Below are 22962 nucleotides of genomic sequence, written 5' to 3' on the forward strand. Positions count from 1 at the left end.
AATAAGCGAAATAAGCGAAATAAGCAAAGAAATCCCTTAAGTCTAGAATTCCTTCCTGGTAAAACAAGAAGAAGAAGAGTTTGTTTACAAATAGTGAATCTCGTCCTCATGACTCTCCGTCCTCACGTGTTCTGGTCTTAAATACAGCAAACTGTTCATAAAACCGGCCCACTGTGGGCAATATCGTGTGGGCATGGTCACCGTGGTTGGTTTAAATGTGATAAATGGCGTCGCAGTGGGATTGGTCAATGCCCGTGCAGCTGGTCGTGGGCGAAACAGCTGGTTAATAGAAGATAAATGTCAGGAGATCTTAGGTCGTAGAGGCTAGTTTATATATCTCTCTCTCTCTCTCTCTCTCTCTCTCTCTCTCTCTCTCTCCTCTCTCTCTCTCTCTCTCTCTCTCTCCTCTCTCTCTCTCTCTCTCTCTCTCTCCTCATGTATTGTAAGTGTTTAGAAATCTCTTTTTTGATGTTGTAGAATCATTTTTTTTTCGAGTTGAAAGTCAACGTACTAAGGTGGACATGAGACTCTCTCTCTCTCTCTCTCTCTCTCTCTCTCTCTCTCTCTCTCTCTCTCTCTCTCTCTCTCTCTCTCTCTCTCATATGTATTGTAAGTGTTTAGAAATCTCTTTTTGATGTAGAATAATTTTTTCCGAGTTGAAAGTCAACCTACTGAGAGGGAGAGAGAGAGAGAGAGAGGCTTAGAAACCTTTATAATATATAGCATAAAACTTAACTTATTATTTGTCCTTTTTAATCTCCAGTAAACACATTAAGCTAGGCTATAGCTTTTTGAATTAAAATTTATTTTCGTTTCCAAATGTCATAATTCTTATGATACTTAATTTATTCAATGTTGAGAAATAAATTTTAGGTTTTTTAAGTATCTGGATGTATTTACATCACCTCTTGTTAATTTGACTGTTTGATTACTTATACTTATACAATCGTTATATTTATAATGAATTTTATGTGTAAAATTTCACAGAAATACCTAGTTTTTACTAAAATGTTACTCTCTCTCTCTCTCTCTCCTCTCTCTCTCTCCTCTCTCTCTCTCTCTCTCTCTCTCTCTCTCCTCTCTCTCTCATATATATATATATATATAAATATATATATATATATATATATATATATATATATATATATATATATATAATGTCATCAGAGCATTCTTTGATACCGGTCAACAAAGTTATATAATAAATAAACAAATGATAATTAAAACTAGCATTCTATAAGCCTTAGGGCTCCAAAAATTAAAGAAAATAAGGAAATAAATAAACTAAAAGTAATGCACAATTAAAATATATTCTAAGAACAGTAAAAACATTAAAATGTCTCAATATAAAAACATTTACTGCAAGTTTGAACTTTTGAAGTGCTACTGATTCAACTACCTTAAGGTTAGGTAGAGCATTCCACAATATGGTCACAGGTGGAATAAAACTTCTAGTGTGTAGTATTGCGTCTCATCATGGAGAAGGCATGAATATTGAGCGATTTTTTTGTGGGAAGAGCTATACATGAATAGAAAATATATAAAGTGTCGTATTAACAGAAATTTAATCTATATATTTACTATAGGTTTTCTTTAATCCTTTTACCCCCAAAGGACGTACTGGTACGTTTCACAAAAGCCATCCCTTTACCCCCATGGACGTACTGGTACGTCCTTGCAAAAAAATGCTATAAAAATTTTTTTTTCCATACTTTGATAATTTTTGAGAAAATTCAGATATTTTCCAAGAGAATGAGACCAACCTGACCTCTCTATGACAAAAATTAAGCCTGTTAGAGCAATTTAAAAAATATATACTGCAAAATGTGATGGGAAAAAAATAACCCCCTGGGGGTTAAGGGTTGGATAGTTCCAAATAGCCCGGGGGTAAAAGGGTTAACAGAAATTTAATTTATTTACGATAGCTTTTCTTTAATATCGTTTAGAAATTTAAAGTCTTAATTGTTGAACGTCATGAATTAAATTTTTAGTTTTATTATATTTTGAAGGCTTAGAATACATTTAACGTATGTTTAAGAGGTGGAATTGTAAAGCTTAAAAATCCTTTTCTAAAGACTTCATAAGTTAGAGGCTGCTCAAACAGTCTTTAGAACTGCATAAGTATTAATTTAAAAGGGGTTAACTACTGCATTGTAATTGTTCAGTGGCTACTTTCCTCTTGGTAAGGGTAGAAGAGACTCTTTATTATTATTATTATTATTATTATTATTATTAAATGCTAAGCTACAACCCTAGTTGGAAAAGCAGGATGCTATAAGCCCAGGGGCCCCAACAGGGAAAATAGCTCAGTGAGGAAAGGAAACAAAGAAAAATAAAATATTTTAAGAATAGTAACATTAAAATAAATATTTCCTATATAAACAATAAAAAATTCAACAAAACAAGAGAAAGAGAAACTAGATAGAACAGTGTGCCTGAGTGTACCCTCAAGCAAGAGAACTCTAACCCAAGACAGTGGAAGGCCATGGTACAGAGGCTATAGCACTACCCAAGACTAGAGAACAATGGTTTGATTTTGGAGTGTCCTTCTCCTAGAAGAGCTGCTTACCATAGCTAAAGAGTCTCTTCTACCCTTACCAAGAGGAAAGTAGGCACTGAACAATTACATTGCCGTAGTTAACCCCTTGGGTGAAGAAGAATTGTTTGGTAATCTCAAAGTGTTGTCAGGTGTATGAGGACAGAGGAGAATCTGTAAATAATAGGCCAGACTATTCGGTGTCGGTGTAGGCAAAGGAAAAGAACCGTAACCAGAGAGAAGGATCCAATATGGTACTGTCTGGCCAGTCAAAGGACCCCCTAACTCTCTAGCGGTAGTATCTCAACGGGCGGCTGGTGCCCTGGCCAACCTACTACCCCTATGGTAAGCAGCTCTTCTAGGAGAAGGATCTCCAAAATCAAACCATTGTCCTCTAGTCTTGGGTATTGCCATAGCCTCTGTACCATGGTCTTCCACTGTCTTGGGTTAAGAGTTCTCTTGCTTGAGGGTATACTCGGGCACACTATTCTATCTAATTTCTCTTCTTATTGTATGGTTAAAATTTTTATAGTTTATATGGGAAATATTTATTTTAATGTTACTGTTCTCAAAACATTTTATTTTTCCTTGTTTCCTTTCCTCACTGAGCTATTTTCCATGTTGGAGCCCCTGGGCTTATAGCATTCTGCTTTTCCAACTAGGGTTGTAGCTTAGCAATTAATAATAATAATAATATAGTACCCGGTAATTAGAATGGAATGGTTAGGTAATTCGGAAAGACTTGAAAATGAGTTGTTGTTGTAGTGGCTATTTATACCTTTATTTTCTCAATATTTCTATTGGTGACCTTAAAACAATGTCTACATCTTCATACATGCTTCGACTGATATAGGTCAAGGCTTCTGGATCGAATTGTTACATTGTTTATCGTCGGTTTCTTTTGCTTGTTGATTACCCTTTCACCCCCAAAGGATGTACCAGTACATTCTTGCAAAACACTGTTAATTACATGTTTTTACATATTTTTGATAATTTTATGAGAAACTTCAGGCATTTTCCAAAAGAATGAGACCAACCTGACCTCTTTAGGACCAATATTAAGCCTGTTAGAGCAATTTAAAAAGAATATAGCAAAATGGGCTCGAAATTTAACCTTATGGGGGGGGTAAACGGGTTAAGGCTTTGGAATTCATCAATGTGCTTCGTTTTCCCAAATGTGTCTTTACCGTTTTACTATAGGGACAAGGGTATCGCTCCATGTTTGGAATAGTAAATTTTCTTGATCTATCGTCTTTTCAAACTAGCTCACAGTTCAGTCTTAATGATGGATGACCTTATGAATTGATCATTCATTCCTGGTAAGAATTTTATTTGGAATGAACTTACTAACCCTTTCGCCCCCAAAGGACGTACCGGTACGTTCATGCAAAACACTGTTATTTACATGTTTTTGATAACTTTATGAGAAACTTCAGGCATTTTCCAAAAGAATGAGACCAACCTGACCTCTCTATGATAAAAATTAAGGCTGTTAGAGCAATTTCAAAAAAATATATAGCAAAATGTGCTCGAAATTCAACCTTCCCTTGGGGGTAAAAGGGTTAAGTATAGGAAGCTGTGATAACACATCTGTCGTGCACCATAGCCTTTTTCCTATGTATGTTTCAGTTTATCTATACTGTACTGTGCATACTTCTTTTAGGATTTGATTGCGAAAGGTTTCTTTAATTACTTCGGCGTCGAATGTTTTAGGGTCAGTTGTATGGTACTATTATCTCAGTCACTAAATTCACAGTAGTTCGACTCTTACACGATGACCCCAAGACTGTATGTAGAGCGTTGATACCTACCTCAAAGTTGCACGTAGAATGCATAGATGCTGACGTCACTGGACCCTTTTACCCCCAAAGGATATACTGGTACGTTTCACAAAACTCTTCCCTTTACCCCCATGGACGTACCGATACGTCCTTGCAAAAAAATGCTATTTCAAATTTTTTTTTGCATATTTTGGATAATTTCTTGAGAAACTTCAGGCATTTTCCAAGAGAATGAGACCAACCTGACCTCTCTATGTCAAAAATTAAGGCTGTTAGAGCAATTTAGAAAAAAATATATTGCAAAATGTGCTTGAAAAAAAATAACCCCCTGGGGGTAAAGGGTTGGAAATTTCCAAATAGCCTAGGGGTAAAAGGGTTAACCATCGTACAGTAGGTTATTCCGTGCTCAGGCCTTCGACCCCTTTCCTCAGGTCTCCGGTGTCTTGCCAATCCCTTCCGCTAATATTCAGGGTTAACGTTGTCTCTTCTCTCCCCTCAGAAAGCCAAAGACGCGGTCACTGACTTCTGCGACTCTGTCATTATGGATGCCAAGTACTCTATCACGACGACTTGCGATTCTATCGTGGACGACGCGAAGAATTCCTTCGCTTGGACTTGCGATTCGTTCGTTGACGACGTCAAGTATAAATTGAAAGTCGCTTACAATCAGAAGATCAGGTTATGTCCAAATCTTGTCGCATCCCTGATCGAAGAGCCAGTTTAGTTTAGTCCCCCCTGCACTGTGTTTACCCTCGTCACACGTTAGTCTTTGTCTCTCCATTTGCAGGTTGAAACTATCCTTTTTGTTCTCCCTTTGCGTAAAACCCCATGCGTGTTCCCCGTGTTCCTGGATCTGTAAAGCACCGTAGATGCGAAAGTCACAAGTTCTCAGTTTATATAAAGTAGTTTTGTTCTGGCGTAGATGCAAACCCTCCGCTATTTATAGGGGGTATACTGTAAGCGTAGCTGAAAGTATACCCCTAGAAATAGTTCCAGGTTAGATACAAACCCTCTGCTATTTATAGGGTATACTTTCAGCTATGCTGAAAGTATACCCCTAGAAATAGTTCCAGGTTTGTATACTAAATACAAATTAGAGTACAGTACTTAAAAATTTGTTATTTTTTTATCATTTCAGAGGAAATACCTCCTTATATATTTCCGTTGCGTAGGTCTTGGTGAATCAGTGGTTAGGGTACTCGCCTTATCAGCGAGAACGGAGTTTCATTCGTATAGCCACAGGCTATTAAATTCCACTTTGTTCCCATTGACCTAAACGATGGGAGTCGGTCGCAGCCATTCTCAGTCCGTAGGCTTGCGACTAATGAAAGAGGGTTAATGGCAATAATATTTATAGAAAGGCGATATATATTAACCCTTTTACCCCCAAAGGACGTACTGGTACGTTTCACAAAACCCATCCCTTTACCCCCATGGACGTACCGGTACGTCCTTGCAAAAAAATGCTATAAAATTTTTTTTTTCATATTTTTGATAATTTTTTGAGAAAATTCAGGCATTTTCTAAGAGAATGAGACCAACCTGACCTCTCTATGAGAAAAAATAAGGCTGTTAGAGCAATTTAAAAAAAAATATACTACAAAATGTGCTGGGAAAAAAATAACCCCTTGGGGGTTAAGGGTTGGAAAGTTCCAAAGAGCCTGGGGGTAAAAGGGTTAAGAAATTCAGTGATATTTGTTAATCGTGAGCTGTCAGTGCATTTAGATTTCGCTCTGAAAGCTTTCTGTCACTTGATCTAAATCAGGTTACCGTACACGTAAGGCTTATCTAATCTGATTACGACGTTGATAATTCTTCAGCCTGAGCTTTTAAAGACCCGTCTCGACTCCGGGCCACTTTTCTGGCTTCCCCCACTTATCTATGTGTAAGTTTATTCTCGTTTATTATATTCACGAAGGGCGGCTTTCTGCAGCGGCTTCGTGCAGTTCTTTGGACTCGGAACATCTCGCTTCCGCAGTCTTGTTGCTCGAGTTTACTTAACTTTGATGGCTGCTTTTCCGGTCCCATACAGCAGGGGAAGCCTACTCTCTACAGGACCTCCACTGTCGTTTTACCTTGCTCGTTCGGAGTATTTCAACGTTTCATATCGCGTATTGTGCATTTACTGTTAAATCGTCACTGTCAAAGGACTCGTGAAATAAGAAAGTCTTCAATTTCCTCTTGAAAGCCTTAATGTCTTCAATCATTTTAATGTTTTGTGGGAGCTTATTTTATAGTCTCGGGGCCGCATATTTAAAGGCTCTGGAGCCTAAAGGCCTAAAGTAGACATATATCTAGGTTCCAACAGTTTATATAAATATCTTTACTTCGTATTTTCACTCTAGTTTTGTTGGTATGAAAATTAATCGTTTTATAATTCGCATTTAATGAAAGATCGGATAATGAGGTCAATGTGGATTAGATTAAAAAACTCAGTTTTTGAGAACTTTATAGATAATATAGATAAGAGATATCTCATCATCACCTTTATTACTCCTCCACCAACATAGTTGGAAGGAGGTTATGTTTTCGCCCCTGTTTGTTTGTTTGTTTGTTTGTGAACAACTTCCTGGCCAGAATTTTACTCATAGATTAGTGAAACTTTCAGAAATTAATTCTTATGTTGAGACGTTGAAGGTATTCAATAAAGTCCTAGGTCAAAGGTCAAGGTTGAGAAAAATGTCGACCGAATTTACCCCAAGTTCGCTCATAGTTAACACGCAGGCTTCAAACACGCTTACGTTCTAAGTTGATTCTGGGAAAGGCAAGCTGGTTTTGAGAAATAAATTGCCGTGGTGGAGGTCTGCACTCTGAGTGTTTTTCTAGTTGTTATTATTAATAATGATATCCAAGCTACAACCCTTGTTGGAAAAGCAGGACGCTACAAGCCCAAAGGCTCGAATAGGGGAAAATAGCCCAGTGGGGAAAGGAAAGGGGGGAAATAATGAATAAACTATATGCATTGTGTGAGAAATAATTAAGAAGAATATATGAAATATATTAACCCTTTTACCCCCCAAAGGACGTACTGGTACTTTTCACTAAACACATACCTTTACCCCCATGGACGTACCGGTACGTCCTTGCAAAAAACTGCTATTTATATTTTTGTTTGCATATTTTTGATAATTTTTTCAGAAACTTGAGGCATTTTCCAAGAGAATGAGACCAACCTGACCTCTCTATGAAGAAAATTAAGGCCGGTAAAGCAATTTAAAAAATATATACTGCAAAATGTGCTTGAAATAAAATAACCCCTGGGGGTTAAGGGTTGGAAAGTTCCAAATAGCCTGGGGGTAAAAGGGTTAAGATCAGTGACAACATTGAACTTCGAAACTATATATTTGTAAATTACATGAATTGCTCAAACTCATTAGTTCCTTTGGTCGCTGCAACCTTACCATCCTTGTGAGCTAAGGATATGGGGTTTAAGGGAGCCTATAGGTCTATCCGCTGAGTCATCAGCAGCCATGGCCTGGCCCTCCTTGGTCCTGGCTTGGGTGGAGAGGGGCTTGGGCGCTGATCATATTGAGGGTACACTCAGGCGCACTATTCTATCTGATTTCTCTTCCTCTTGTTTTGTTAAAGTTTATGTAGGAAATATTTATTTTTATATCGTTACTCTCCTTAAAATATTTTATTTTTCCATGTTTCCTTTCCTCACTGGGCTATTTTCCCTGGTGGGGCCCCTGGGCTTACAGCATTCTGCTTTTCCAACTAGGGTCGTAGCTTGGCGAGTAATAATGATAAAAATAATAATATGGTCAGTCTCTAGGGCATTGTCCTGCTTGATAGGGCAATGTCACCGTCCCTTGCCTCTGCCATTCATGAGTGACCTTTAAAACATTAATGCCATTTAATGGGGTCACTGATTAAGGCTGTGGTTATCGTCGTAAATGTTCTTACGCAATTGACGTAAATTGGTTCGCTATCTCTCTCTCTTATCATTTGTCACATCGTTTTTATTTCATCATGACTTGGATTATCAGTTCGTTTGCTTCCAGTTCTATTTACTTTTGCGATAGAATGTTTTGTGTACACACATACGATATAATAGAACGTTCTTAACCCTTTTGCCCCCAAAGGACGTACTGGTACGTTTCACAAAAGGCATCCCTTTACCCCCATGGCCGTACCGGTACGTCCTTGCAAAAAAAAATGCTATGAATTTTTTTTTTTCATATTTTTGATAATCTTTTGAGAAAATTCAGGCATTTTCCAAGAGAATGAGACCAACCTGACCTCTCTAAGACAAAAATTAAGGCTGTTAGAGCAATTTAAAAAAAATATACTGCAAAATGTGCTGGGGAAAAAATAACCCCTCGGGGTTAAGGGTTGGAAATTTCCAAAGGGTTAACTTGCAAACATTCTGGTACGATCACAAATCCAACCATAATCATAAATTTCAAATAAATTTCAAAAGTTCGTGTACTGTAATAAGATGAAATATTGTAACAAAATATTATATAATTTAAAACAGTAAGCAAAACAACATTTGTAATACAGTAATCTGATATACTGCCTTTCCAACTAGGGTTGTAGCTTAGTAAGTAATAATAATAATAATAAATTTAACAAAATTCATCTTGGTTGGAAAAGCTGGGTGCTGTAATCTCTGTAAGGCCTCCAACAGGGAAAAAATACCCCAGCGAGGAAATACATACATATACCAAGGCACTTCCCCCAATTTTTGGGGGTAGTCGACATCAACAAGTGAAACAAAACAAAAAAGGGGACCTCTACTCTCTCCGTTCCTGCCAGCCTAACAAGGGACTCAACCGAGTTCAGATGGTACTGCTAGGGTGCCACAACCCACCCTCCCCCGTTATCCACCACAGATGAAGCTTCATAACGCTGAATCCCCTACTGTTGCTACCTCCGCTGTCATCTAAGGCACCGGAGGAAGCAGCAGGGCCTACCAGAACTGCGTCACAATCGCTCGCCATTCATTCCTATTTCTAGCACGCTCTCTTGCCTCTCTCACATCTATCCTCCTATCACCCAGAGCTTTCTTCACTACTGTATACGAGAAGTAATGAACAATTAAAATAACGTATTTCAAGAACAATAACAACATTAAAACAGATCTTATATAAACTATAAAAAGAGACTTAAGTCAGTCTGTTCAACATAACATTTGCTGCGAGTTTGAACTTCTGAAGTTCTACCGATTCAACTACCCGATTAGGAAGATCATTCCACAACTGGGTCGTAGCGGGAATAAAACTCTTAGAATTCGACTTGCGAACAGCTTCTTGGACCCTATTAAGCTTGTAAAATGAGGATCTATCGTACCATGATGCTTAGAATTTATTTACTTCATCGTTGAAGATGCTACATTGGCCTTATCTTTCTCCAGAGCCGTATTTTCTTAGAGGAAACAGCCGTACTCGGTAATAAGAGCTACGCTGTTTGCTATCCGTTCTAAATTTGCTAGCCTTATATAACTTGCTATTATGTTGCTGTGTATGACTTTATGTAACTGAGAAAGTACAGCATTGTCTTTATGTATCTTAAGTATTTAGTAATGTATTTCTATGATTCAGTAATTAATAGGCATTACATTGGTGATTATGTTTATGTAGTTTTGCTTTAGTAAGAAATCTATGTATGTCATTAGAATAAATCATGAAAGTCTATTAACCCTTTTACCCCCAAAGGACGTACTGGTACATTTCACAAAACTCATCCCTTTACCCCCATGGACGTACCAGTACGTCCTTGCAAAAAAAGGCTATTTAAATTTTTTTTTGCATATTTTTTATAATTTTTTGAGAAACTTCAGGCATTTTCCAAGAGAATGAGACCAACCTGACCTCTCTATGACAAAAATTAAGGCTGTTAGAGCAATTTAAAAAAATATACTGCAAAATGTGCTTGAAAAAAAATAACCCCATGGGGGTTAAGGGTTGGAAAGTTCCAAATAGCCTGGGGGTAAATGGTTAACTCGGGTAAGTCAATTTATGTAATTTATTGAAGGTTATGAGTTTATTTTAATTAAAAAGATAAAGATAAGGGGATAACTAATTTATCCAGATCTCACGAGGGAATTTCTACAGCAATGAGTTGAAACCAAGTTATTCATCTGGTCTGTAGCTACCTACTGACTGACCCCTTTCTCTTTAAATGGCCCAAATTCTAGACCCTTTTAAGCAAGAAAATTTAGCCCTTTTCATTTAAGTGGCCCAAATTCTTGATCTTCATAAGCAGGGAGATAAGTTCCTATAATGTTTTAGAGAACCTGATTAATGAAGATACATTTTATATAAATAGATAAATTGCTTTTGTGTTGTGCTAGTCGATAACACAGCAGCATCAGACTGACTTTACTTTTTCTCCCCAGTCCGCGGGCGAGAGCAGCCTTTCATCGGGTAGCGCCGGCGAGAGGTCCGTGAGTCCGGCCCGCTCCGACGAATCCACGGACGGGCGTCCGACGTCACGTCCCCTCTCCCCCGCCTCCTCGTCAGCAACCCTAACCAACAGCACCCACGTCCAAGGACCCCCGGCGCCTCCCCCTCCCTTGTCGAGGCCGCCGTCTGCCCTGAACCTCGCCGGAAAGAGTAGGAAGAGACAGGCTCCTGCCCCGCCGCCCGTCCACCCGCCCCAGCAAGGATCCTACAATGAAGGAAAGGCCGCCGCCGACTTCAAGAACGAGAGACACTCGAATGGGAAGGTATGTGAGGGTACTAAGTCCCCCTAGATAGGAGGGTATGCAAGAGTACTAAGTCCCCCTAGATACGGAGGTATGCAAGAGTACTAAGTCCACCTAGATAGGGAGGTATGCAAGGGTTGTAAGTCCCCTTAGATAGGAACCACCTGCCTGGATATAAAGATGAGAACTTGTATTTACAATAGACTGAATGTTTTAGAATTGTAAGGTAAATCGCTAATAATTTCTTCTCCAAAACCATATTATGGTATTACAGTAGTATTATTGATATTATTACTAGCTAAGATTCAACCCTAGTTTGTAAAGCAGGGTGCTATAAGCCCAAGGGCTCCAACAGGGAAAAGATAGTCCAATAAGGAAAGGAAATAAACAAACTACCAAAGAAGTAATGAACTATTAGAATAGTTGCAGGTAAATTCTCTCTCTATGAACGTTAATTCGCCTTATCGTGGTAGCAGCGAGATCAGCGGGCTAAAGACGTAGAATAGGCCAGAGGCTTAAAACTAACTACGTTGTACTTAGGCATCTTGTTATTATCAGAGGGATGAGCTATCTGTAAGAAAGAGAGAGAGAAGAATAGATAAGTGACCATAGATATTGAGGAAAGTATTTCGAAACAAATGACTCGAGGCTCGGAACAGATTCTCGCCAACAAGAATAGGTCACCAGAAGTAGCTGATGTTATCGTAGGTTTATCACTTAGAATGTTATTTCACCGTATTATTATAGTATAGTTTATATATGACATATCTGTTTTTGACGTTGTTAATAGTTTATATAGGACATATCTGTTTTGACGTTAATAGTTTATATAGGACATATCTGTTTTGACGTTGTTACTGTTTTTAGAATGATACATTGTGAATTTATTCTCATCATTTATTTTTTTCCTTATTTCCTTTCCTCACTGGGCTATTTTTCCCTGTTGGAGCCCTTGGGCTTATAGCATCTTGCTTTTCCAACTAGGGTTGTAGCTTGGCTAGTGATGATAATTATAATAATAATACAGATTAAGGCTTAAAAAGACTATGGTTATCGAGGTGTATGTATGATAGTGGCCACCTGTATGTATGACAACGGCTGACTTAGAATACGGCAGTGTAAGGGGAGTCGCAGGGGTCCGTTAGGTAAGTAGGTAAGGCCACGGCTTGCAGGTCAAGTTAGGGGAGAAAGGTTAGGTTATTCGACGTCCAATTTTTATGCACGCTAGGGGAACTGTCCGCTGATATACAAAGGCTCCGGGTTATCTTGTGACAACTGATAACGATTATTTCACAAGAGAGTAAATTTATAGTCAATTGAATCCTCTGTTCCTCAAGTATTAAATATTAAATCATTACTTAAGACTTTATTGAAATTACTAATAAAAAGACGTTAGTGTTGATAGAAGAATGATGGAGAATGTGATTAACGTAAAACTAGGCTATTTATACCTCTTAAAATAATCTTTTCTTTTATATGCAAACTATTGAAATGATTGAAAACGTTCTGATAATTATTGATTCTAGTTTAATTATCAAAATTATCTTTTGGATGGTTTTTGACTAATGGTAAGAGGAAATACAATGAAAAATGATTGAGTAATTTTGCAAAGATAAAAGTCAACTCTCAGAAAAGCATTTATTGTCCCATATTAATTCATATGTCGAGGAAATATGATCATCTTTATGTTGAAATTGGATCTTACATGCTAAAAGAAATTGCATTGTAATATTGTGTATAAGTTACAGCCTTTTTGTTAGTTAATACAATCGCGTTTTGAACGTGTTGTTTTAGCGATTCCAGAAGTGTGATGAAAACGGCGTTGAGGCTCTCCATGACGTTTTGTTAGCGAATTAGAATCTTTAGACCAGACTGTATGAGGTTTTACTAATGGTGTAGGTTCCTTCGACCAGATTGAATGATATTTTGGTATCAATGTAGAATCTGTTGACCAGACTGAAAGATGTTTTAACCCTTTTACCCCCAGGCTCTTTGGAAATTTCCAACCCTTAACCCCCAGGGGGTTATTTTTTTCCCAGCACATTTTGCAGTATATATATTTTAAATTGCTCTAACAGTCTTAATTTTCATCATAGAGAGGTCAGGTTGGTCTCATTCTCTTGGAAAATGCCTGAATTTTCTAAAAAAAAAATGATCAAAAATATGAAAAAAAAAATTTTATAGCATTTTTTTGCAAGGACGTACCAGTACGTCCATGGGGGTAAAGGGATGTGTTTTGTGAAACGTACCAGTACGTCCTTTGGGGGTAAAAGGGTTAATACAAACGCGTTTTGAACGTGTTGTTTTAGCGATTCAAGAAGTGTGATGAAAACGACGTTGAGGCTTTCTATCTGTAATCTTTGGACTGGACTGAATTGTAGAATCTGTGGACAAAACTTAATGATATTTAGGTATCAATGTAGAATCTGAATGACGTTTTAACGATGTGTTTCCTTTTGAAATTCTTATAACCTCCCTTGTTTCAGACCTCCGAGAGTGCTGTCTTCGAAACACGCTGCAAGACTCAAAGTTCCGATGCTTCTGGATTCGGCGAGTATGACGATCAATCGCCCTATGCCAGGTGAGGCCCTCGTTCCTTCCGATGTTACCGTCTTTGTTCTTACACGAAACACATCATCGTCCATTAGAACTTAACGAGGTGGTTATAAATACAGATGGGTGATGTGGGGAAGGACTGTTCACCTTGTTGTCTTCAAGACTAACACTTCTGATTTCGGCTGCAAGCATCAGAGACATACTCTTCCCAGCTTTCAAATTTCTGGCTGTTCCTTTTCTTCCTCATTTCAAATTAAGTAGAAAAATTTATGAATACACATTTGTGTCTGGTTAAAAGTAGTAAGATCCATAGCGGGCTTATGTCCAAACCTGCAATTGATCCTCATCATGTTTGTGCTTATTTCTGGGTATAGAACTGCTCTCAGTCATCCCCTTATTGAGAATGGAAGTCGGTGGCTCTTCAAAGAGGTTTTGCCCGCTGCGTACACACATGGAGGCTTTGTGGTGTCTGTGACTTGTTAAAAAGCCCCTGTGGTCTCTTCCTCCATGGGAGTGTCATCGTTGGTCTCCAAGACCTCGACTCTGTAGAAGGCTGGGAGAAAGAAGAATTGATCCTCTTTCTGCCTGTTCGGTAGATTCCCCCATTGTCCCTGCTCCGAAGAATGATGGCAGAAGTTCATGAGTCCTTTGAGACTACAATCTACCTTTCTCTTCGTTCATGCGAGAGAGAGAGAGAGAGAGAGAGAGAGAGAGAGAGAGAGAGAGAGAGAGAGAGAGAGGGGGGAGGGGGGGCATTGTTTTACAGTGAACTGAGTGCTGGCCCAACCAGGGGAGATGACTTGCTTATGGATACACTTTCTAGTACTGGGTCGAACATGCACATTCAGTCAGGCTAAACAGCACTGCTTTCCTCTCTTCCTTCTCGTGGACACTCCAGAATCACCTTGGTTTCCCTCCTTAGAGATAGAAGTTCCTCTATTTGCAAGCATTCAGAGCAAAGACAAATCCAAGTAAATGAAAAGTTATACTGTATTAGGATAATGAAATATTGTAAACAATATTATATCTTCGAGGACATTCTTAAAGCTTTCATTGTCATTTTAGTTTTACATGTGGAGATCCTGTTTGCCATTTTCTTGGCCCATTGAGAAACGGATGCCAGATAGGGCACTGTTTAGATGTATTTGTTCCTTGTCCTATGATTCTGCACTATACCCTTGGCTTCCGTTGCCTTTCAGGAATGCCTTATACACTCTATTTGTTAGAGAACGCTACCATCTCTTTCAGGTAGATTGGAACAATTTGCATATTGTCTGTGACCAGCAGAGCACAGATAAGGTAGTGTCCTTCCTACTTCCAGCTCACTGCCTTGTATGTACCTTCTAAGAAGCAGGACCATTTGGATGTAAGTGATCCATTATTTAGCAATGGGTCCGGATCTTCCCTGAAAGTCCTTCCACTCCAGGAATCCTGGAGAACGTCTCCGCACTTCTCCGTTTCTTCATTTGGTGGTGCGAGATCAGCTGAGGAGGACATCTTGAATTGTCGCGTTGTCCATTTCTAATTTCAAATGCTTTAGGGCAGTGGTTCCCAACCTGGGGGAAATTTCCCCCTGAGGGGAAATTTGAAGCTACCAGGTGGGAAATAATTACACTACCTACTAACTAAAAAAGATATCAGGTGACAAAGCTAGCCCTGATATTGATACACTGGTGCACAAGAAGCAGCCTCAACCTTCTCACTAATTCAATTTTGAATTGGAAGAATAAACAAAAGTCCTTTTATTTTGCTACTAGCTGCTCTCCATATACTGATAAACAAATAGTTGAAGAGTAAAATGGATGGAAAGCGGTTAGTAACAACTAACCTCATAGCTCTATGTCTAAGCGGTTAGTAAAACTAACCGCTCTCCATCCATTTTACTCTATAACTATTTGTTTATCAGTATATTTGTATAATGGGAAAATGAATGAATAAGTCGTCACAGTGTGTTTCAACTACTCTTTCCCTCATACACATGAAGGGGGAAATCTGGAGGGTTGCACTGGGTACAGGGGGAAAATGACAGGAAAAAGGTTGGGAACCACTGCTTTAGGGAAACAGGCCCCTGTTCGTAATAACTGTCAAGTGACTAAAGATATCAAACATGTTTTAGTCAATTGTCCGGTTTTTAATCTAAAGAGGACACATTTTCTCCACGGCAAACCTTTAAGAGATATACATACATACATATACCAAGGCACTTCCCCCAATTTTGGGGGGTAGCCGACATCAACAAATGAAACAAAACAAAAAGGGGACCTCTACTCTCTACGTTCCTCCCAGGCTAACAAGGGACTCGACCGAGTTCAGCTGAAGTTGAAAAAATTTATACTTAGTATTGGTTTACATCATAAGCTTTAGATAATTTTAATATATTTTTTTAATCCTTTTAATCAATCCGTATTTTGCATTTAGATATTATTGTATGAAAGTTATGCGATTGGTTTCAAAAGTTAACCCTTTTACCCCCAAAGGACGTACTGGTACGTTTCACAAAACTCATCCCTTTACCCCCATGGACGTACCGGTACGTCCTTGCAAAAAAATGCTATAAAATTTTTTTTTTTCATATTTTTGATAATTTTTTGAAAAAATTCAGGCATTTTCCAAGAGAATGAGACCAAACTGACCTCTCTATGACAAAATTTTTTTCCCAGCACATTTTGCAGTATATTTTTTTTAAATTGCTCTAACAGCCTTAACTTTTGTCATAGAGAGGTCAGGTTGGTCTCATTCTCTTGGAAAATGCCTGAATTTTTTCAAAAAATTATCAAAAATATGAAAAAAAAAAATTTTATTGCATTTTTTTGCAAGGACGTACCGGTACGTCCATGGGGGTAAAGGGATGAGTTTTGTGAAACGTACCAGTACATCCTTTGGGGGTAAAAGGGCTAAGGTGCCACAGCCCACCCTCCTCCATTATCCACCACAGATGAAGCTTCATAACACTGAATCCCCTGCTGCTGCTACCTCCGCGGTCATCCAAGGCAACCGGAGGAAGCAGCAGGGCCTACCGGAACTGCGTCACAATCGCTCGCCTTTTATTCCCATTTCTAGCACGCTCTCTTGCCCCTCTCACATCTGTCCTATCACCTAGAGCTTTCTTCACTCCATCCATCTACCCAAACCTTGGGTATGTATGCTCAGAAGAGCAATGAGATTACGTTTACTTGTGAGGGAAGCGAGCCACGGTGAAGCAGAGACAACTTATGCGATGGTCAGTCTTGATGCTTTTGGACAGGGCATGTTAGTTTTTGGAGTAAAGCTAATATTTACATACATACATCCATATACCAAGGCACTTCCCCCAATTTTGGGGGTTAGCCGACATCAACAAATGAAACAAAACAAAAAGGGGACCTCTACTCTCTACGTTCCTCCCAGCCTAACAAGGGACTCAACCGAGTTCAGCTGGTACTGCTAGGGTGCCACAGCTAATATTTGCTTTGGTTAAATGTGTAAAGTACAGAAATCTTTTATGTACGTAAGGAATAATAGCTATTGCAGATAATATTTAGACTAAGGTAATATATATGTATGGTTGATTTTATTAGAATAAGTTGTCTTTTAGACGAAAGCCTGTGGTGACAATCTGACAAAATGCCCTGTTTTGGTAAAAGCTTATAATGTTAGAATATCTTCGTTATTTATTAACCCTTTTACCCCAATGCTATTTGGAACTTTCCCACCCTTAACCCCCAGGCGTTTTCCGTTTTCAAGCGCCTTTCATAATATTTTTTTTTTTTAGATCGCGCTGACAGCCTTAATTTTCGTCATAGAGATGTCAGGTTGGTCTCATTATTTTGGAAAATGCCTGAAGTTTCTCTTACAGTTATTAAAAGTATGGAAAAAAAATGCAAATAGCAGCTTTTTGCAACAACGTACCGGTACGTCCATGGGGGTTAAGGGATGAGTTTTGTGAAACGTACCAGTACGGCCATTGGGGGTAAAAGGCTTAAAATCTGTTATATATGAATTTCTCACTCTATTTATCTTTCAGTCCTTCGGGGTCGGAAGTCAGCAGCGTCGAAGCCACGCGTCTCCCGCAGTCTTCCCACCCCACGAACCTGACCTCGGTCACGTCCACCTCCAGCCTCTCCCTCGTCTCCCGGAGCAAGAGACGGGCTCCGCCTCCCCCTAAACCACCGCCGACTGCACGCACTGAAGACTTGCCTTCGGCCATTCCGGAGGAGGAGTCCGAATCTCCCGCGCCTGCGGAGGACGACGACGCGAGGGCGGAGGTGGCGGGCCAGGACGTCGTGCGGTCTCCCTCTCCCGCTTCCTCCCACGTCAGTTCTGTGTCTTCCCTGAGTAGTGTAGAGCATCAGGCTGCTAGCACCCCCCTCAAGCCTCCTCTTTCTCCTCAAACACCCCCTGAGGAGGAGGAGGAAGAGGAAGAGGAGGAGGAGACGACACCACCAAGCACACCCCCTCCTCCCCCATCAGGTAGGTCCCAATCGCCTCTTCCGGATGTAGACTCCGAGGAGAAATCCTTCGAAGAGGACTTTAACGAATTCCTTACCGACCTGGGGGAGATCATTGAGACGCAGGAAAAGCTCTTATTTTGATAATTGTGATCGAGTATCAACGTGACGTTACGCGACTTGGAATAATGACGTTACGTGACTTAGAATATGACGTACGTTGCAGGGTTACAGCTTACTAGACAAGACGAGACAGGGTTTCATCGACGGTGTTCCAAATTCAACGTCGATTTTGATTTTCCAGGAGTCCCTCGAGACTAGCGTTGAGAGTTGAGTCTCGGAAAGTAGTTGCGTATGAATTCCAGTTTTAATTTCAGTTAGGGTCAAGTCCTTTAATTAACTAGAAATGAGTGGTCAAAGTCCCAGGACTAATTAGAAAGAAGTTCAAATCCCAATACTAACTAGAAATGAGAGGTTCAAATTCCAGTATTAGCTAGAAGTGAGAGGTTCAAGTTCCAATATTAGCTAGAAATGATAGGTTCAAGTTCCAATATTAGCTAGAAATGATAGGTTCAAGTCACAATACTAACTAGAAGTGAGAAGTTCAAATCCTAGTACTAACTAGAACTTGGATCGGTACATGACGTAGCCTTGTTTGATTCCTGGGGCTCAGTACGATGTATTCCTGAATAGTTTGATAAATATTTAAAAAATCCAGATTGACAGGACGTGAGATTGTCCAAAATGGCTGTATTTTTTATATTTCTTTTTATCTTAGTTTTTTTTCGTGTCGTTCCTGGCTATGTTTGTGAACTTTCAGATTGGCTGCTTGCGAGTGACTAGAATTCATGGCTGTCTGTGAAATTCTACATAGATTTCTTTGTAAGATTCTTAGTTGTATCTGAAATTTCTAATCTATTTTAAGCGAGTGCGGGTGTATGACTTAAGTTTCCGATAGATTTCCGAGCTGACTATAAAGTTCTTGTATCTACTTACCTGTGAGAAGTATGGATTGGTGACGTATCGTAGGTTAATGCAGACGAAGAAAGCTTTTTGATCAAGTCCCTAGCTAGGATAAGTAAAGCTTTAGTAAGGCTATACATACATACATACATATACCAAGGCACTTCCCCCAATTTTGGGGGGTAGCCGACATCAACAAATGAAACAAAAACAAAAAAGGGGACCTCTACTCTCTACGTTCCTCCCAGCCTAACAAGGGACTCAACCAAGTTCAGCTGGTACTGCTAGGGTGCCACAGCCCACCCTCCCACATTATCCACCACAGATGAAGCTGGTAGTACATTTATTTGAAAGATTTATTCAGTAATACATGACAGTTTAAAATTTACATATAGAATAATGGGACGAGTATTCTACTAATTTCAGTTCGTGATTTTCTCGAGGTTAAAACATTGAGATCACTGAATTTCATCATAAAGTCAATGAATTATATTGGTTACTTTGTCTTAATTTATGTACCTAAGATATATCTCTTAAGATATCAATTTTTACTTTTTCATTTCCTGTCCATCGGACGGCATTTTAAATGACACCGATGTTGAAAGCCAAACAAGACTGACGACAAATAGGAAATATTATGGAAAGTTATTGACGAATAGGATTTTAATTTTACCATCAAGTTTTTTTTTAAATTGACTAGAGGTAGCATCGGAGGCACTTATTGTTGGATCTAGTTTTCTCTGTGGGCAAGAGGGCAATCCGTTAGGTAACATCTTCTAAGAGGGTTATTTTATAATTAAACAATGGGGTAGATTTTATATTTAGACACTGGGGTTAACGTTTATTTCATCGTTGACAAAACTCTCTTGCTTTTGCTCATGAATATCCAAGGTGGGAATAATATCTTCACATAAATTGCTAACAAGCGATTGAGACGTGCCCAAGACCAACAAATCAATTAAGTCATTGAGTATAATTGTCAAATTCAGTCTTGTATCATTGATTAGGTGGACACTTTCTCAATGACGATCATGCTTGTTTGTGTCGATGGCGGAGAACGCGAGATCCTACAAGAAGAGCCTCTCGACTTTGCTACGTAAGGCAGTAATGTGTGTATGTAATGCACTGTATATAATCTTTAATGTTGTGACAAACCTGTGTTCTCCACGTGTTATTTACCTAGCGTGTCATAGATTTAGCCGTTGGGAAAATCTCATTTTGGTTATTAGATGCCGTTTGTTGTTTTTGTAGCTTTTTACCCTCCCTGTTTCGTCTAGCTAAAGTAAACCTTTCCGGGGAACAGAACGAAATGATGAAGATGATTATCATTAGGCCTATCCCTTTTACCCCCTGGCTATTTGGAAATTTCCAACCCTTAACCCCCAGGGGGTTATTTTTTTCCCAGCACATTTTGCAGTATATTTATTTTAAATTGCTCTAACAGGCTTAATTTTTGTCATAGAGAGGTCAGGTTGGTCTCATTCTCTTGGAAAATGCCTGAATTTTCTCAAAAAATTATCAAAAATAAAATAAAAAAATTTTATAGCAATTTTTTGCAAGGACGTACCGGTACGTCCATGGGGGTAAAGGGATGGGTTTTGTGAAACGTACCAGTACGTCCTTTGGGGGTAAAAGGGTTAGATGCTGTTTGCGGTTATTGTAGCTTTTCACCCTCCCTGTTTCGTCTAGCTAAAGTAAACCTTTCAGGGGAACAGAGCGAAATGATGAAGATGACTATCATAAACTATTTTTTGATCCAAAATGAGATTTTATCAACATTGATAGTTGTACAGATACAAAAAGCAATTAGCACGTCGGTCTTCATGCTCAACACGGCTAAATAGAATCGCAATGATTGCACAATTGTATGCTCACTTTAACCCGATTGTGTCGGAGGAAACCTTTTTGTTTTTTTCTCCGACCGTGCATCCAAACCACATCCGTACCTTGGCAGTTTTATGTATGAAGTAGCTTCTGGAATGTTAAAATGAACTTTAAACTGAATTGCATTTGAATCACTGTACGTAAATAACTGAATTGTGTTGATTACATTACGTAATTAAATGAATTGTCTTGATTACATTACGGAATTAAATGAATTGTCTTGAATCACTGTATGTAATTAGCTAAAATTTTGTTGATTACATTACGTAATTAAATGAATTGTGTTGATTACATTACAGAATTAAATGAATTGTCTTGAATCACTATGTAATTAGCTAAAATTTTGTCGATTACATTACGGAATTAAATGAATTGTGTTGATTACATTACGGAATTAAATGAATTGTCTTGAATCACTGTATGTAATTAGCTAAAATTTTGTTGATTACATTACGGAATTAAATGAATTGTGTTGATTACATTACGGAATTAAATGAATTGTCTTGAATCACTTTACGTAAATAACTGAATTGTGTTGATTACGTTACGTAATTAAATGAATTGTCTTGAATCACTGTGCGTAATTAACTGAATTGTGTTGATTACATTACATAATTAAATGAATTGTCTTGAATTTCTCTACGTAATTAACTGAATTGTGTTGATTACATTACGTAATTAAATGAATTATCTTGAATCACTGTGCGTAAGTAACTGAATTGTGTTGATTACATTACATAATTAAATGAATTGTCTTGAATTACTGTACGTAATTAAATGCATTGTGTTGATTACATTGTTTAATTGATTTATGTTGAATTACGATACATTAACTAAATTGTTTTAAATTACAGTACGCAATTAACTGATTTATGTTAAATAACGGTATGTAATGAACTAAATTGTGTTGAATTACAGTACGTAATTAACTTATTTGTTTTAAATTACAGTACGCAATTAACTGATTTATGTTAGATAACGGTATGTAATGAACTAAATTGTGTTGAATTACAGTACGTAATTAACTTATTTGTTTTAAATTACAGTACGCAATTAACTGAGTTGTGTTAAATAACAGTATGTAATGAAGTAAATCGTGTGGAATTTTAGTACGTAAATAACCAAATTGTGATAAGTTACAGTACGTAATTAACTGAGTTGCGTTGATTAACAATACGTAATGAAGTAAACTGTTTCAAGTTGCTGTAAGTTATTAACTTAATTGTGATAAGTTACAGTACGTAATTAATTGAATTGTGTTAAATTATGTAATTTCTCGTAATTAACTAAATTGTTTTAAAGTACATAATTTCTCCGTAATAACTTAATTGTTTTAAAGAACGTAATTTCTCCGTAATTAACTAAATTGTGTTAAAGTACGTAATTTCTCGTATTCAACTAAATTGTGTTAAAGTACGTAATTTCTCGTAATTAACTAAATTGTGTTAAAGTACATAATTTCTCCGTAATTAACTAAATTGTGGTAAAGTACGTAATTTCTCGTAATTAACTAAATTTTGTTAAAGTACGTAATTTCTCATAATTAACTAAATTTTGTTAAAGTACGTAATTTCTCGTAATTAACTAAATTGTGTTAAAGTACGTAATTTCTCTGTAATAACTAAATTGTGTTAAAGTACGTAATTTCTCCGTAATTAACTAAATTGTGTTAAAGTACGTAATTTCTCGTAATTAACTAAATTGTGTTAAAGTACGTAATTTCTCGTATTCAACTAAATTGTGTTAAAGTACGTAATTTCTCGTAATTAACTAAATTGTGTTAAAGTACGTAATTTCTCGTAATTAACTAAATTGTGTTAAAGTACGTAATTTCTCTGTAATAACTTAATTGTTTTAAAGTACGTAATTTTTTGCAATTAACTAAATTGTTTTAAAGTACGTAATTTCTCGTAATTAACTAATTTGTGTTAAAGTACGTAATTTCTCGTATTCAACTAATTTGTGTTAAAGTACGTAATTTCTCGTAATTAACTAAATTGTGTTAAAGTACGTAATTTCTCGTAATTAACTAAATTGTGTTAAAGTACGTAATTTCTCTGTAATAACTTAATTGTTTTAAAGTACGTAATTTTTTGCAATTAACTAAATTGTTTTTAAAGTACGTAATTTCTTGTAATTAACTAAATTGTGTTAAAGTACGTA

The 22962-nt window shown here is 37.8% G+C and overlaps 1 protein-coding gene across 1 annotated transcript in view; it reads left to right on the forward strand.

The window, feature by feature from the left end:
• LOC137633916 (serine-rich adhesin for platelets-like) overlaps nt 1-22962 on the forward strand; it is a 94119-nt gene that overhangs the window by 17024 nt on the left and 54133 nt on the right. Inside the window, 3 exon segments of the mRNA XM_068366152.1 lie at nt 10661-10990; nt 13456-13550; nt 17529-17974. Coding sequence (XP_068222253.1) covers nt 10661-10990; nt 13456-13550; nt 17529-17974 — 871 coding nt within the window.

This window comes from Palaemon carinicauda, chromosome 43, assembly GCF_036898095.1.
Source record: "Palaemon carinicauda isolate YSFRI2023 chromosome 43, ASM3689809v2, whole genome shotgun sequence".
NCBI classification, from domain to species: Eukaryota; Metazoa; Arthropoda; class Malacostraca; order Decapoda; family Palaemonidae; genus Palaemon; species Palaemon carinicauda.